The 16,232-nt window shown below is 39.8% G+C and overlaps 1 protein-coding gene across 1 annotated transcript in view; it reads left to right on the forward strand.

The window, feature by feature from the left end:
• The first annotated feature begins 6,438 nt into the window (after positions 1 to 6,438).
• The window catches only part of LOC138975500 (neuropeptide Y receptor type 4-2-like), an 11,855-nt gene continuing 2,061 nt past the window's right edge, over positions 6,439 to 16,232 (forward strand). Inside the window, exon 1 of the mRNA XM_070348206.1 lies at positions 6,439 to 7,671. Within this exon, the coding sequence (XP_070204307.1) occupies positions 7,427 to 7,671 (245 nt within the window). The 5' untranslated portion in view covers positions 6,439 to 7,426. The remainder of the gene's footprint in view (positions 7,672 to 16,232) is intronic.

Here is a 16,232-nt window from a genome sequence, read left to right on the forward strand (position 1 = left end):
AGGGAAAATGCAGCACAAATTATTTATCAACCAAATTGATTGACTTGTGCACCATGACAACAGTTTTCTTTGATCCATGAAAGGTCTTTTGCCAGAAAAATTGCTCTGAACATCAAGTACCCTGCAAGTTGTCACACATTTACATTATTGAAATAAAAAGAAAACACACCAGTAACCAGGTTAGGTACGTTAATATCTATAATCAATATCTCGGCACGTTACTGCCTTCTTCGGGATGGTAAGCTGAACATTATTGAACAAAATAATCGGTTTAGATTGTATACTTTGATTCCTGAACGAAGAAGCAGAGGTACTGCATACAACTAGGACTGTAATATCAGCTTTTGCCTGAAACACACACACATACACTTATAGAATTAATGCAATGTCATTGTATGAAGTCAGAACAATCACTAACTTACATAGTTGGTCACACAATTACCCATCACTGAACAATAAATCGAAAGTCTGGTGGATTCAATGACTAAAGCAGTAAAGGCTTTGAAAAAACCCTCATCACAAAACATCCCCCCCCCCAATAAAAAAAATAAAAAAAATAAAACAGGTTGTGTATATAGCGCAGTAAACACCATGCAGGTACAAGCAAAGATTTGACAGTGATTATCCTTGTTTTATATAGCACACATTTTCTAGTTTTAATCTCTCTCTCTCTCTCTCTCTCTCTCTCTCTCTCTCTCTCTCTCTCTCTCTCTCTCTCTCTCTCTCTCTCTCTCTCTCTCTCTCTCTGGAAAGTAATTTATTGACCTGTGGGTTATTTGCGTTTGTATACACATTGGTGATTCGTAAACTATGTTGAAAGAGATTGTCAAACAATATTATATGGGGTGTCTTAAAAAAAATGTATATCAACAAAATCTGTCATTATTTATATCAGGCACACGGTTTTAACAAAGCTATGTCACGGAATGCAACATAAGTGGCTTAAAAAGTCGTGTTTTTGTGTGTGCAGGATATTCGCTAGGACAGGACCTCAAGCTGAACCAGCACAACAGCGATGCATTCTTCCATGGCTTCCACAAAAGTCTTTCACCTATAGCGGGCATTGCATACAGATAGTCCAAGGAGGGTTAGGGTTACCCTAACCCTCCTTTTTAAAAATTCTTTAGACCAATTATCCCTCTGTTCCCATGTTAAACATGGAATAATTCTGGACAAATGCGAGGACGTTAGCTTTTTTTAATTTTATTTTTTTTTATCATTTTACTTATCATTAAAACTTGTTTAGATTTCGATTCGTAAACTATTTACAGTAATCCTTTGTTTTTTTTAACTTTGTTCATCTTACCACAGTCACTTCGTTGTTTAGATTTATCATTAAATTTGTTACCATTATGCAGGAAAAATGTAGAATAAAACCAGGAGAGCTTTCGGTAGAAGATATTTCCTGTGTCAAAAGTTAATGCTTATTCTGATTGATGGGTGCTCCAAACTAAGTTATTTTGACTGCCTTATTCGAATTCATTTCCAAGACAGGGCTGAGAAGTGGAGAAGCTTAGGAGAGTATCGTAAAAATTGTCTGGGTGTTTATGCAAAACTTTCGAATATGTCAGATTTTACTTTAGAGATTTTAAATACTGTTAACTGACAGAAATGCTATAACTTCTACACCAATTGACTGGATAACTTCATATTCAGCATACTTAAACTTGATTTTATGCATGTGCAGTTCACAAAGTGGCAAATTTGTAGGTTAAATTATCTAACTTTTGCATCACCAATGACACCAACGCTTTCGTGTCTGAGGATTGCCCTGAACCTAGCTGTAACTGCATGCTTTCTTCAGGTCATCGATAGCCTGGGGGTTGAAGGGGATGTTTTTACATACTCAGACATTCAAAATAATCAAAAAGGTAAAAGCCTGAAGGGTTTAAATTAGGTAAAAATGGCTACCGCTCAATGTCAAAACTCGTTCTGTTTAGTCGACCCCCGAATTTGGAGAAAAAAATTAAAATTGCACAAAAGTCAGACCATTCAATTTACAAAATTGCCACTTTCTGGAAAGGCAGAACATAAACTGAAGTTAATGAATACCATATATAAAATAATTGGTTCAACAGATGCAGAAGTAATTTGCATGGTTGTGGGTGTCTTTTTTGGGGGGGTGAACCCTGTAGAAGAGACGATTTTCTTTAATTATCAATCCGTAATATATTGTTTGTTATGCATACAAGATTAACATTGACAAATACTTCAAGACTCCTCATTGATCTTAAGAAATGTTGTGGTTTTTTTTGTTACTGACTGATTCACTTTCTATTCACTTTACTCTACATAAGTCACGACAAGAAAAGCAAGGGAGGTAATTTCTTCGGAAGAGGTCATTCTCTCCCCTCAGAACGATTGTTGTAGTTTGTTTGATTTTGTTCCCTTCTAATAAGTATTATTTAAAATAGATCTTTACATCTTGATGTGAAAGGCGCAGTACCCCCCTCCCCCCAGGATGTTAAATTCTAGGTTGTGTCCATGTAAAATCCTGATCCTAGTCAAACACTGTACATTAACCCATTGTAGTTTCTTTGTCCTAGTCAAGATCCGAGTTGGTTTTTCATGCAACTGTGCCTCTTTATGCCACTCAATTAGACATACTTTGCAATCCATCATTGCACGAAACTAAGTACAGGAAATACGTTGTTGTCGTGTTTTTAATATTACATAATAAAATAAAAAATGTCACAACTGGTTTCGTGTTGGGCTTTCTCTCTCTGTCTGAATCTCATAATTACTTCCTTCTGAGGCCTGAAATGTGTTGCAGGCATTGTTCAGCTTACATTTATTGTTACAATTTTTGTGGATATGTTATTAAGTGTGTCTGTGTTTCTATCATTCGTTATCAGTGTGGTTAAAAAAAAAGCACACGTCAAAGTAATTTACCCTTCATCATTATCAAAACATGCAGATACAGGTAATAAATATTTGTGATACTTTAAACAAATACAATGTTTGTTTGTTGCGTTTTTTCTTTTTTTCAGAGCAAACACACATCGTATTTGTTCAAACGTGTATATTCTGCACTTTCTAATACCCTGCATGGATCTCCAAATCAAGAATAATGAAAAGTCGTCTAATAGCCCTGCAGCACTCACACGAACATGATAGAAGCTTGCTTGCATGCATGCACCCAGGCTCGCTGTCTTCGGCTAAAAGAGCTTACCGTTGGATCTTCGCTCAGACAAATATAGCTGTCTTGTCCACTTGCTCCTGTCGCATAGATCTGCAATGTGCAACATCATCTTTGATTAATAAGTCTGAGGCACAGACAAACACACACGCGCGCACATTTGCGAGAGAATGCACGTCAGTCTATTCAATCAAACAGTATAAAAACATACCACAGACGTGGTGGTGGAAACTGGACATTCGCCGTATAACAAAATCAAGATATTCATTTGACGATTTGTGTGTGTATGTTTAATCAAAAGTTCATCTTGCGCACATTCAGTCTGTATTGTAACAGGACCCATCCCGTAAAAACTTCGAACAGATCTATTCAATTCTGAAATCCTTGACAAGTTTTTTTTCCAATCATCTGTATCTGACCGAAGTAAAAAAATAAAAAAATCAGCCAGTACACGCATCTACCCCCTTACACGACAATACATATGTGGCAAAAAAAGGAATCGAGAGGGGGGGAACAAGGAATAAATTAGATCCAGAAATAATTCCACTTCATCATTCCAAAATTCAAGTGTGAAGTGATCAGATACTGTGGTAAAGATACGTGCTTAGTATCACAACTGAAAATACAAGCCCTAGGGTTTTAAATCAAGGAAACAATTAAAGTTTAAGGAAAGATCAACAGAAATATCGAGAACATGTAAAATATTGTACGTGTACTTACAATCCGTGTCAGCATGCTCTTCGAATAAGGCAAAAAAAAAAATAGGTCTGTTTACGGTAACATAGGCCAAAAAAATAGGGTCGGTAGGTCGGGATTTTTTTTTTTTTTTTTTTTTTTTCCAAAAAACCATATTTTTACGTTATTTTGCCAAAAAAACCAAGATTTTTTTTTTCTTTTTCCAAATGCCAAAAAAAAGTCTAGGGTCGCGCGAAAAAACTAGGGTCGGTCGGGTTACCGTAAACAGACCTATTTTTTTTTTGGCCTAATAATCTCCCAGTCAGCCTCGTGCTTACGACTTCGACAGGATGTTGCCTCTCACGCTGAGCCAGTACATTTGGAGTGAATTCAAAGGCCAGAGATGCAGTACAAGCACATTAGTTAGATCCAATTCATTTACATTGCTACCTTGCCCAATTTATGGCTATTTCTGTTGGTAACATCACACATGTGGCAAGCAGTGCTTGTTGCCGACTCTGCTGGGACAGGCAGCAGACGATTTTATTTAGGAACCAAATTCTGATTGGTTAAAACATAAAACCGGAACTCAAAGTACCACTTGTTCTTTGGAAGTATCAAATCAAGAACAGATAAGCAGGTAAATCTGAAATGGGTTCAACACTTTTAAAAAATCGTAGTAAATCAGAAAACACAGTAAACGTTGGAAAAATCGTCCAGTATCGCTTCTACAGGTCTATACTTGGACAAAACATAAAGCAATTCAGTAAAGCTGACACTTCAAAATGTCTGTTTAGTTACACTTTAATGATTTCATTGTTTGAATTGGTGACAGTCTTGGCTAGACTATTAGTGATGACATCATGTCATGACGTCATAGTGTCAGAAATGAGGTCACGCAAGTGTGTGAGTATACTACACATATTTTGTCTGGGCTAGCCAAAACTCAATTTGGTCAAGAAAATGAGTAATTATTATGATTCTTGTTAAAAAAAAAAAAATTTCAGATTTGGATGTTGAGTATTTTCAGGCTAGTTAGTGGTGGGAAGGAGGTTTGGGGATTTGCGAGTTTGAATATGTGAAATATTCTTTGGGTTGAATAACTAAACGGATTGATACAGGTCACATAAGGAGTTCTCTTTTAATTAACATTATTTACAAGTATAAAGCTGGAACAGTTTGTTTGTGTTTTTGTTTTTTTGGAGGGGGACGGGGTCATAGGTAGTGGAATCCTCCTTTTAAGACATACAAAACCCTCTGAAAATCAGGTCTTAAAAATGGGGGTAAACTTACAGAGGTTATGAAGAGAATATCTTAGATAACATGGTCTTGACAATGTCATATCGGGGGTTGGGGGTCTTAAATAAATTATTTTAACGGGGGGAGTCCTCCATGGGGCAAGGTGGTTCAGGGATTGGATGGATTGGATAAGATTTACAGTCCAGTGAGGTTACCCTCATGGAAATTCGGGCTGCTTTCTCCCCGGGGAAAGCGAGCTGCCATACATACGGCGCTACCCATATTTTTTTTTCCTGCATGCGTGTATTCATGTTTCCTGAGACTTAATGCCGTGTGAGATGGAATTGTTTTACTTTATTCCAAGTCCCACGGGTATTTGATGGACATTTTTATCTATGCCTATACAATTTTGCCAGGAAAGACCCTTTTGTCAATCGTGGGATCTTTAACGTGCACACCCCAATGTAGTGTACACGAAGGGACCTCGGTTTTTCGTCTCATCCGAAAGACTAGCACTTGAACCCACCACCTAGGTTAGGAAAGGGGGAGAAAATTGCGGCCTGACCCAGGCCTGAACACGCAACCTCTCGCTTCCGAGCGCAAGTGCGTTACCACTCGGCCACCCAGGGAGGGGTGAGGGGTAACGAAGGCGAGTCGTGTGCAAGCATTTCATTTGCTTTTCTTGTTAATTGCTACTTGTGTGACAGAGACGGGACGGAGAGAGGGCTGGGGAACTGACGGCCTAAGACGGGGCGGGTTAGGGGGATGGGGGTGGTGGAGGTAGGAGGAGAGTATGACGGCTTACTAGTGCCAAAACCTGGGGTTACCCATTATCACGTGATAATTACTAATTAACGCTGTCAGTTACTGTTTTCACTCGTTAGTTACTCATTTTCACGGGATAATTAGTTTTGGCACTAGCAATCCGTCAGGAAGTGAGCCAAAACTAAAAATTAGTAATTAACAGGTGAAAGTTAGTAATTTTCCCGGGAAAATTAGTAATTAACACGTGAAAATGGTAATTATCAAGGGAAAATTACTAATTTTCCCTTGATAATTACAATTATGAGGTTTTTGCACTAGTAAGCCGTCATAGGAGAGGATCTAGGAGGATGGTAGGTAAACAGACAGGAACTATATTCATTACATTTTGTCAAGTTTTGACTAAATGTTTTAACATAGAGAGGGAATCGAGACGAGGGTCATGGTGTATGTGTGTATGTGTGTGTGTGTGTGTATGTGTGTGTGTATGTGTGTGTATGTGTGTATGTGTGTGTGTGCGTGCGTGTGTGTGTGCGTGTGTGTGTGTGTGTGTGTGTGCGTGCGTGTGTGCGTGCGTGTATGTGTATGTGTGTGTGTGTATGTGTGTGTGTGTGTATGTGTGTGTGTATGTGTGTGTATGTGTGTGTGAGTGTGTATGTGTGTGTGTGTGTAGATTTTTATTTTCCAACCACATTTTGAAAAAGCTCAGAGGCACACTCCTTTGGCTCACCATCTCAGATCTGGCCAGGCACATGCATGGGATAAAACCATTCTTTGCAGTCGTGATTTTCTTTATTATGAATATATTTTGTGAAAGCCATTAGTGGACCAAAGGATATGTTACAGACAGCCTGAGTTTACTGTTGTTTATTTTTTATTTTTTTTATTTTTTTAAACCTCAGTTGCATGCAGGTTTGCTACTACAATTATTTTTTGCCTTTTTGTGTGTGTGTGTGTGGCTTGGAGCAAACCTTCTTCATAGGTCTTTTCTTTTCTCAGTCAAATGTGTACATTTTTAAATCAACAAACTTTATCAGTAAACTAATATGTTTAAATAAATTTTTAAAAAAAGAAAAGTTTACTGTTCGTGTATCGACCTTTCTTTGTCAAGCATGTGCTAGTCAATACTAATCTGTGTTTGTTTGTTGGTAATTTGGGGATTTCGCTTATATTACAGAATTGTTTTTTTTAACAATCAAAGAAAGAAAGAAAAAAAACAAAAGAAAGTAAGATTGGTAGAAACAAACCATATTGATCCATCACGTGCGTAAAACATCTCTTGTTTAATATTGCTTACAATACTTTGTGCAGGGCAGCAGCAAGTCCTTAACAGCTCATCCGCCCTTATCAGAGGCCAACAGCTTTCACAGCTGCACGGATGCTACTCGAACTCCCTCTTCTCGTTTTAAAGAGTCACAAGTCGACGCCAACGCGGGTAGTGGTAGCGATGTCGTTAAGAAAGGTCACAGAGTACGCAACCCAACAGAGTCACGGAAATCTACAAACTTCTCCGGTGCAACCGGATCCGCGCAAGGCAATTCAGGCTCCGTGCAGTTACCGAAAGCGCAATCACAAGCCCAACAATATTGGGGGGAAAAGGGCAAAACGAGGATGCACAAACTCATGTCGAAACCGTCAACTTTAAAAAATCGTTTGAAGCGTCGGTCACGCGAGCTGAACAAGCGGATGTCCAAGCGTTTCTCGTGGGGAAACTACCACCAGGAGACGCGAGGCATCATGTCCTTTTCCCGAACTTTCGTGGTGTGCTGTGTGCTGTTTCTGTCCTTCCTCAGCAGCTACATCCCCATCGTCGTCTTGCAGTCGCTGGAGGTCTTCCTGCCTGAGTACTACAACAGGTAAGCGGAGAGCGTGTCAATGCCTTTTTAAAGGCACAGTAAGCCTCCCGTAAACCATCACAGATACGATCAGGCTTTTACACACAGTACAAACACCCTTTCATTTAAACACTCACCGATTGAGAACATCCTAGATGCCCTCCGTAAAGAGCGAACAATTTTCAAAGAATTTATTTTTGCGTGGTTTATCTTACCCCTGAGCCATCGTGAACCCGTGTGATCCAGTTTCCCTTTTTCACAATGTAGTCGTCAGTTAGTCATTTGAATGCGACTCGATGTGAGCTTATTTACAATAGCACGTTTTTATGCACGAAACAAACGGCTGTGGTTCACAAGAACTCTAGCGATGGCTTTTGACTGTTGAGAGGAACGGCGATATGCATAAACCGTCGTCTGCTACGACCCTTGCGTGACCCTGCTTCCGGGCTTTTCTTTTTTCACACTTTCACAACTTCGAATTGTACTGATCTTGTCTTGATGAAAAAAAGAATTCTTTTATGATTAAAGAATGTTTATGTAACAAGCTGTCAATTTATTATTTAGATTTTAAAAGTTAGGTCTAGCGCAAAAACACACCACGGTCCAAAAACATTTTGATAATCATCGATTCACGGCTATCGCCAGTTTACATCGATAGAATGAGACCCGAAGGGGAGTAACTCATGTTTGACCTGAGTTCAGGATGGGTCCAAAAAGTGTTCGAGACAATCTGCAAAATTAATTCTTTAAAAATTGCTCGCTCTTTACGTAGGGCACCTAGGATGTTCCCGTTTGGTGAGCGTTCAAATGGAAGGGTGTTTGTACTGTGTGTAAAAGCCTGACAGTATCTGTGATGGTTTACGGGAGGCTTACAAGCGTGATTTCCGGTATTGAATATTCATAACAGCCGTCCAGCACCAAAACGAGGCACCATTGTTGTAGAGGACCAAGTCCACGAAAATAAATTCTTTGAAAATGTCTCACGCTCGACAGAAAGCAGCCAGGATGTTCCCGTTCGGTGAGCGTTCAAATGGAAGTATGCTTGTACTGTATGTAGACGCTCGGGGAGCTCTGTGATGGTTTACGGGAGGCTTACTGTGCCTTTAATGTCATCTTATTTTGATTACTAGAAATTCGTGTCTCTTCCTCCCAGTGAAAAATCTAGCAACAAGAGAGTCGCGCTACCCAGTCGCGCTAATCAGTCACCCGCACTTATGGCAGAATGACTGAGATCTTTTACCTGCAACAGTGGAGACACAGGGGTGGGACGTGGAGACAGTCTATGGGTCTGAACATAAAGTTGACCCGTGTCCGTCCCGGCCCGGATTCAAGTCCAATGCTGTACCAGCTGATCTACCGGGTCCCCGAAACCATAGTGTAAATAGACCACCATGCTGACACGTCACCTTGTCAATAGACCGCCACGTCGAAACACCATCGTACCCTTGGCCAACATTGTCCACGCCGTATATTCGGCTATACCGAGAGAGCGCCGACGCCATGTGCAAACAAAGGGTTGCCACCAACACTACGGTAAATGCCCCAATTCAAAGCAAACTGTGTTCCTTAGAAACCACGTACAGCTAAAAAGAGTTAACGCGAAAGACATTCTATAGAGTTCAGGACGGTTAAATCTTAACACGGGGGAAATATGTCAAAGAAAGTTTTAGATCTAATGACTGACAAACAAATTGTCAGCAAGGAACGTCACAATCGCCACCCCAAAAGAAGAATTGTTGAAGTCTATATTTGATTTACTGCTGACTTGTTGTGTGACTGCACTTCTGGCCTGATAATAAACTTGACAGATAATAATTGCATACCCCAACTAAAACGACCGCGCACATAAGCGACCCCATTTTGCTCAGTCAAGGACGTTCGCGTAATCAGTTCGTGATCCCTCAGTTTATCTTTCAAAGGTTTAACTCTCTGATTCGCCCTACGGACATAATAGCTACAAACTTTGTACCAAAAAAATGTATGAAATTGAATTGTGACGTTTTTTTGTCCAAAACTTGAGAGAAATTGTATTTTTATTTACATGTTTCATATTTCCCTGCTGGTTCCTCTCAACCCTGACAGCGCCTCACGAAGGTATTGTGAGCATTATTTTGCAAAAAGATGTAAAAAGTGAGATTTCTCATGTTTGTTGAATTTAAACGTCAATTTAGGAAAGCAGACACGAAAGACCAATAGTCTAATCATTATTCCCATTCGATTTTTCGGGCATAGTTGTAAATCAGATCTGTTGAAGGATAAGAAGACCCGATGTTAGTCACAGAAATAGCAGATTTAACATTTCTCTCTCTGAACATTTTGCCATTTAAAACATATTTTCTTTCTGTCTCTGTCGTTCATTTGCACGCACGCAAACGAACACACAGACATTCTCTTCCTCCCTCTCTTTCTCTCTCTCTTGCGTGAGAAGAGATCTGATATGATTCAGCCTTTTGAGACATTGGGACTGATAAATGTGGATATCGACAACCCTGCACTCCTCTCATGAAAGAACTTCACTGGCTTCCTGTGTCTGAACGTTTTAGGTATAAAGCTGCCTGCTTCTGCTACAATATCATCTCAGAATCGGCACCTGCCTATCTTTCGGAACTGGTCTCCCTCCAGGGCCGGACCAAATGAGTTGTAAGGGGGGGGGGGGGGGGGTTCCTCCTTTTTTGGGGGGGCAAATCAGCGAAGTGGCGAAGCCACAAGCGCGCGCCTGCAAAGCAGGCACGCGAACTAGGGGGGTCCGGGGGCATGCTCCCCCGGAAATTTTTTGAAAAACGGTTAAAATCTGTGCAATCTGGTGCATTCTGGGCCTTGTTTTGAGGGTTAAGAGCAGCATTGTTTTGGTGCTAAAACTAGTAACACAAAAAAACCCACTCAAAGCAAGGTACATGCTTTTTCCAGGGGTGGGTCCGGCCCTGCCCTCTACACTCCCTCTCGCACCCTTCGTTCTTCTGATGATGCTCGACTTCTCCGTCAAGGTCGCTTTAAACGCAAGGCTCATGGCTTCCGCACGTTTTCGTATTATGGCCCTCAGTTATGGAATTCACTCCCCTTTCAATTACGTCACTCTCCATCCATTTCATCTTTTAAGTCCAATTTGAAAACTCACTTGTTCCAACAACATTACGGATCATTACGGATAGTTCCTTAGCATAGAGTCTGGGGATGTGAGATGTGCATGATGTGTTGTTTGAATCTGACAGTGATTGTATGAATTTTGTATACATGTATTGTTGTCACGCGCTTTGAACTTCTGATAAGGCGCTTTATAAATGCCCGTTATTATTATTATTATTATAAATCTAACGTATAACAAGTTTATCGTATTCGATTTCGGAACAGTAGAACCCATTAACCCGAGTCAAAAGAAGTCGGTCAAAAGCAAGGGAGGCCACTGCTATGTTGGAAATGTTGGATTGTCTTTTTCTGCTTTCGCAACTTTGCTGCTATAACTTTCCTTTTTCGGTTACTGTTTTGTTTTCTCAGACAAAAATATCGCATTTTTGAAATTAAAAGAAGAACAAAAATATATGGTCGAAACAGATCACACAAAAAGGCTAACAAGTTCAGTGGGTGGAACACATTTGGAAGGAATAGCGAAGAATGTCACGGTTACTTCATCATTGACTTTTTGACTGTACGATTTAGCAATTCTGAACGATGGCAGGAACTGAAATGCGCCAGGCTGTATCAGCGAAGTCCTGTGGCTCATTTTCTGCGTCGAAGAAAGCTTCCATGTATTTGTCGGTGTCGACGGACTGCATTGTTGATAATGTTATCGAAGCTCAGTCCCAGTGAAGACGATGCATCCAAGATGGCGTCCTTCGAAGGATTTGTGACTGTGTGAAAGCTGTTGTAGGGTTTTCGGTTGATGTTGTATTGCTACGACGAAGAAGGGCTGACAATGGTTCATGCTGGTGCGAACTGTTCAAATCGGCTGCTCATTTCTTGCCTTGTTGTAAGTGATATGCGCTGATACACTGCAAGAGATCTCACAGTTTTGTCAATACTGGTACTTCCATGGTCAGTTTAGTTTATGGCTGTTCCATTTACCTCAGTCAGTAAAATTAAATCATTCTATTCAGCTACTTCTCTGTTAAAAGCTGGGTGGATTTTTTTTTATTCATTGCACAGCTTAACTCATTCAAGGCGCGTCTAAATTTCCCCTGTGTTCCCTGCCAGCGCGCGATTTAGAGCCATTTTGAAAAAATTATAAAAAATCAACAACACAAGATAACATTACATACCTTTATATTTTTGCAAAGTTTGGAACTTACTCTTTTAGAAAATATATGAAACATTTGAAAGTGCATACCTTTTGTTGTCTGTTCTTGAATGAAACACCAGTAACTCACTGTTGCAGTACTTTTTCTCACAAAATCAAGCTGATATGCAGCTGTTTCAAATGTCAAGAGTGTTGCTGGTGAATCAGAAACACAAATTACTGTTAAATAGACTTGAACTGGTGAGTGTCAAGCATAATCGAGGCGCGTCTAAATTGTCCCTGTGTTACCTCAAATCGCACGATTTTGACCCATTTTTAAAAATATAATAAAAATCAACAACACAAAATAACCTTACCTACCTTACATTTTTGCAAAGTTTGAAACTTGCTCTTTGAGAAAATATATGAAACATTTGAAAGAACATACCTTTTGTTGTCTTCACATCCAGTCAAACTACCTCTTTGAAGCAAAAAAACACCAAAAACTTTCTACGTCATGGGTTCATCATACACAATGTCATGATCGACACTTTCATTGTCCGAATCATCACCCAAATTATCGTCCATTGGCACAAACTCGTTACCAGAATCTAAAATATAATCTCCACTATCATCATCAATAAGGTCAAGATCAGAACCGTACTGAATAACAAGTTCTAGCACTCTTCAAGTTACTACACGTCTTGTAGCAGAACGATCCACCATCTTGGAAAAGTCAAAACACGTGTGTCGCACACCGTCAACAAAATCAAATTAATCCCAACAATTGAAGGGAAGGAACTGTTTACAGTGAATGGTTCCACTGAAGACAGATAGAAGTTTATTGCGGGGGTTGTTTTCCTTGGTCAGCAGGGCCGTTTACACCGTTAAAAATTCGTGATATCCGTCGGAACTAAACTACAGACGTGCGGGCAACGCTAAACACAGGTGTCGGAATTCCAATTCCGATACACAACGAATGAGTTCTTTCTGATGCAATTACTTTCCTTTTAGAAATGTTTGCTTTTAAAAAATGGGAGACGTAGAGGTTACATGCCGAGTCTCAGTGATTATCAAAAATAATGGTCGAAGTTAGCGGATCATAAAAAATGCGAGCTTCAGCGAGCTTTTTCATGACCGCGAACTGAGACCATTATTTTTGATAATCACTGAGACGAGGTATGTAACCTCTTTATCCCTCCTTTCTTCAGTTATTCAAAGAAAAGAGGAGTTTTTGTGCGAAAGTTTGATCGAATCATATTCACCCAAACAGTCTACCTGCGCAGGCGATCGATTAATGCGCGGTTGTATAGTTCCGTGCAAATCATTCAATTTTGTTAACACTTCTTGTCAGTTTCCATGTTTTGAACTAAAATCAAGTACACAGTTATGTTGTCATTCTGCTGTGGCGGTAAAGGCAGATAGTGTGTGTTCTGTTCATGTTTTGGTATCGCTCAGGAAATGTTCTTTCCTCGAATGTGACTAGCAGACGAAGTTTTACACCCGTGTTCCAACGTTAAAAACTGTATGAAGTTTAGTTTTCTGGGGCAAACTAGTGTATGAAACCGCTGCATGTTCTTTAAGTTGATTAAATGTTTGCAATTGATTGCGTGTGATCTGTTTATAAAATGAAATATTGTTGAAAACTGACCGTCGGATTGCAGTCTCGTCGATGCAGCCGAAATCTGGAAGGGGAACTACTCGTGTCGGTAGACAAAGTATGAGAGTTACTTTTCCTTGGAATCTTGCTAGCGATAAACGATTGTGCACGGCAGATCTGAATTCAGAAAACAACCAAACTCATGGATTTTATATTGAGATTCATGTGTTCAAGCCTGTAGTTGCTGGTTTAAATGCGGCATGGTTGTATTGTTTGCTCCAGAAATGTATATTTTGTACATTAGAGTGTTCTGAACTTTTGAGTCGCAAAAAGTAGATCCACAATGTGTACAGTCTCTACCCATGAGCTATCGAGGATTCAGGCCCGTTGTTGGGTAAGTGATTTTGGTTGTTGGGTAAGTTACGTAGAGGTTACATGCCGAGTCTCAGTGATTATCAAAAATAATGGTCGAAGTTAGCGGATCATGAAAAATGCGAGCTTTAGCGAGCTTTTTCATGACCGCGAACTGAGACCATTATTTTTGATAATCACTGAGACGAGGTGTGTAACCTCTTTATTCCTCCTTTCTTCAGTTATTCAAAGAAAAGAGGAGGTTTTTTGCGAAAGTTTGATCGAATCCTATTCACTCAACCAGTCAACCTGCGCAGGCGATCGATTAATGCGCGGTTGTATAGTTCCGTGCAAATCATTCCATTCTGTTAACACTTCTTGTCAGTTTTCCTATTTTGGACTAAAATCAAGTACACAGATATGCTGTTATTCTGCTGTGGCGGCAAAGGCAGATATTGTGTGTTCTGTATATGTTTTGGTATCGGTTAGGAAAATGTTCTTTCGTCAAATGGGACTAGCAGACGAACTTTTGCACCCGTGTTCCAACGTTAAAAACTGTATGAAGTTAAGTTTTCTGGGGAAAATAGTGTATGAAACCGCTTTATGTTGTTTAAATTGATGAGATGTGTGCATTTGGTTGCGTGTGATCTGTTTATTAAATGAAATATTGTTGAAAACTGACCGTCGGATTGCAGTCTGTTGTCGAAGAAACTGAGTGAAAAGAAGGGGAACTACTCTTGTCGCTAGACAAAGTATGAGTTACTTGCCTTGGGAAATTGCTTGTGATGAACGTCTGATCTAGATTCAGAAAACAACCGAACTCATGGATTTTATATGGAGATTCATGTGTTCAGGCCTGTAGTTGTTAATTTAAATGCGGTATGTTTGTATTGTTTGCTCCAGAGATGTATACTTCGTACATTAGAGCGTTCGGAACTTTTCAGTCGCAAAAAGTAGTACCGAAACAGAACAGCTTCTCAACCCATTGCACTATCGAGGATTCAGGCTGTTGCTGGGTCGTTATTTGTTTGGTTGCTGGGTCATTATCGAAAAATAACTACCCCTACAAGTTTACAGAGGTAAAGAAGCAGAGGGGGGAATAAGTAGAGGTTACATGCCGAGTGTCAGTGATTATTAAAAATAATGGTCGAAGTTAGCGGATCATGAAAAATGCGAGCTTCAGCGAGCTTTTTCATGACCGCGAACTGAGACCATTATTTTTAATAATCACTGAGACGAGGTGTGTAACCTCTTTATTCCTCCTTTCTTCAGTTATTCAAAGAAAACAGGAGTTTTTGTGCGAAAGTTTGATCGAATCCGAATCACTCAACCAGTCAACCTGCGCAGGCGATCGATTAATGCGCGGTTGTATAGTTCCGTGCAAATCATTCCATTCTGTTAACACTTCTTGTCAGTTTCCCTGTTTTGGACTAAAATAAAGTACACAGATATGCTGTTATTCTGCTATGGCGGTAAAGGCAGATATTGTGTGTTCTGTTTATGTTTTAGTATTATCTTAGGATAATGTTCTTTCGTCAAATGGGACTAGCAGACGAACTTTTGCACCCGTGTTCCAACGTTAATTACTGTATGAAGTTCAGTTTTCTGGGGAAACTAGTGTATGAAACCGCTTTATGTTGTTTAAATTGATGAGATGTGTGCATTTGGTTGCGTGTGATCTGTTTATAAAATGAAATATTGTTGAAAACTGACCGTCGGATTGCAGTCAGTGTTGTCGAAGATACTGCGTTAAAAGAAGGGGAACTACTCTTGTCGCTAGAGTATGAGTTACTTGCCTTGGGAATTCGCTTGTGATGAACGGTTTGTGCACAGCAGATCTAGATTCAGAAAACAACCGAACTCATGGATTTTATATGGAGATTCATGTGTTCAGGCCTGAAGTTGTTAATTTAAATGCGGTATGTTTGTATTGTTTGCTCCAGAGATGTATACTTCGTACGTATAGAGCGTTCGGAACTTTTCAGTCGCAAAAGTAGTACCGAAACAGAACAGCTTCTCAACCCATTGCACTATCGAGGATTCAGGCTGTTGCTGGCTCGTTATTTGTTTGGTTGCTGGGTCATTATCGAAAAATAACTAGCTCTACAAGTTTACAGAGGTAAAGAAGCAGAGGGGGGAATAACGAATAATAACTAGCCCTACAAGTTTACAGAGAGAAAGAAGCAGAGGGGGGGATAATTGTGTTTTCTTCAGATGATATTTTTTTCTTCAAAATTACTATTCGAAAACTACTTCCTGTGCGATATCAAATTCACTAGGAATTTCCTGCGCGATATCAATTGATATACAGTTCCTAGTGGACCAATGACAACAGCTGTTTTTGTCATGCGATCAGTAAAAATGCGCTATAACAACCATATACACAAACAGATGGATTCAGGACAAGATATTAAATCTTAT

The sequence above is a fragment of the Littorina saxatilis genome, linkage group LG9, assembly GCF_037325665.1.
Source record: "Littorina saxatilis isolate snail1 linkage group LG9, US_GU_Lsax_2.0, whole genome shotgun sequence".
NCBI classification, from domain to species: domain Eukaryota; kingdom Metazoa; phylum Mollusca; class Gastropoda; order Littorinimorpha; family Littorinidae; genus Littorina; species Littorina saxatilis.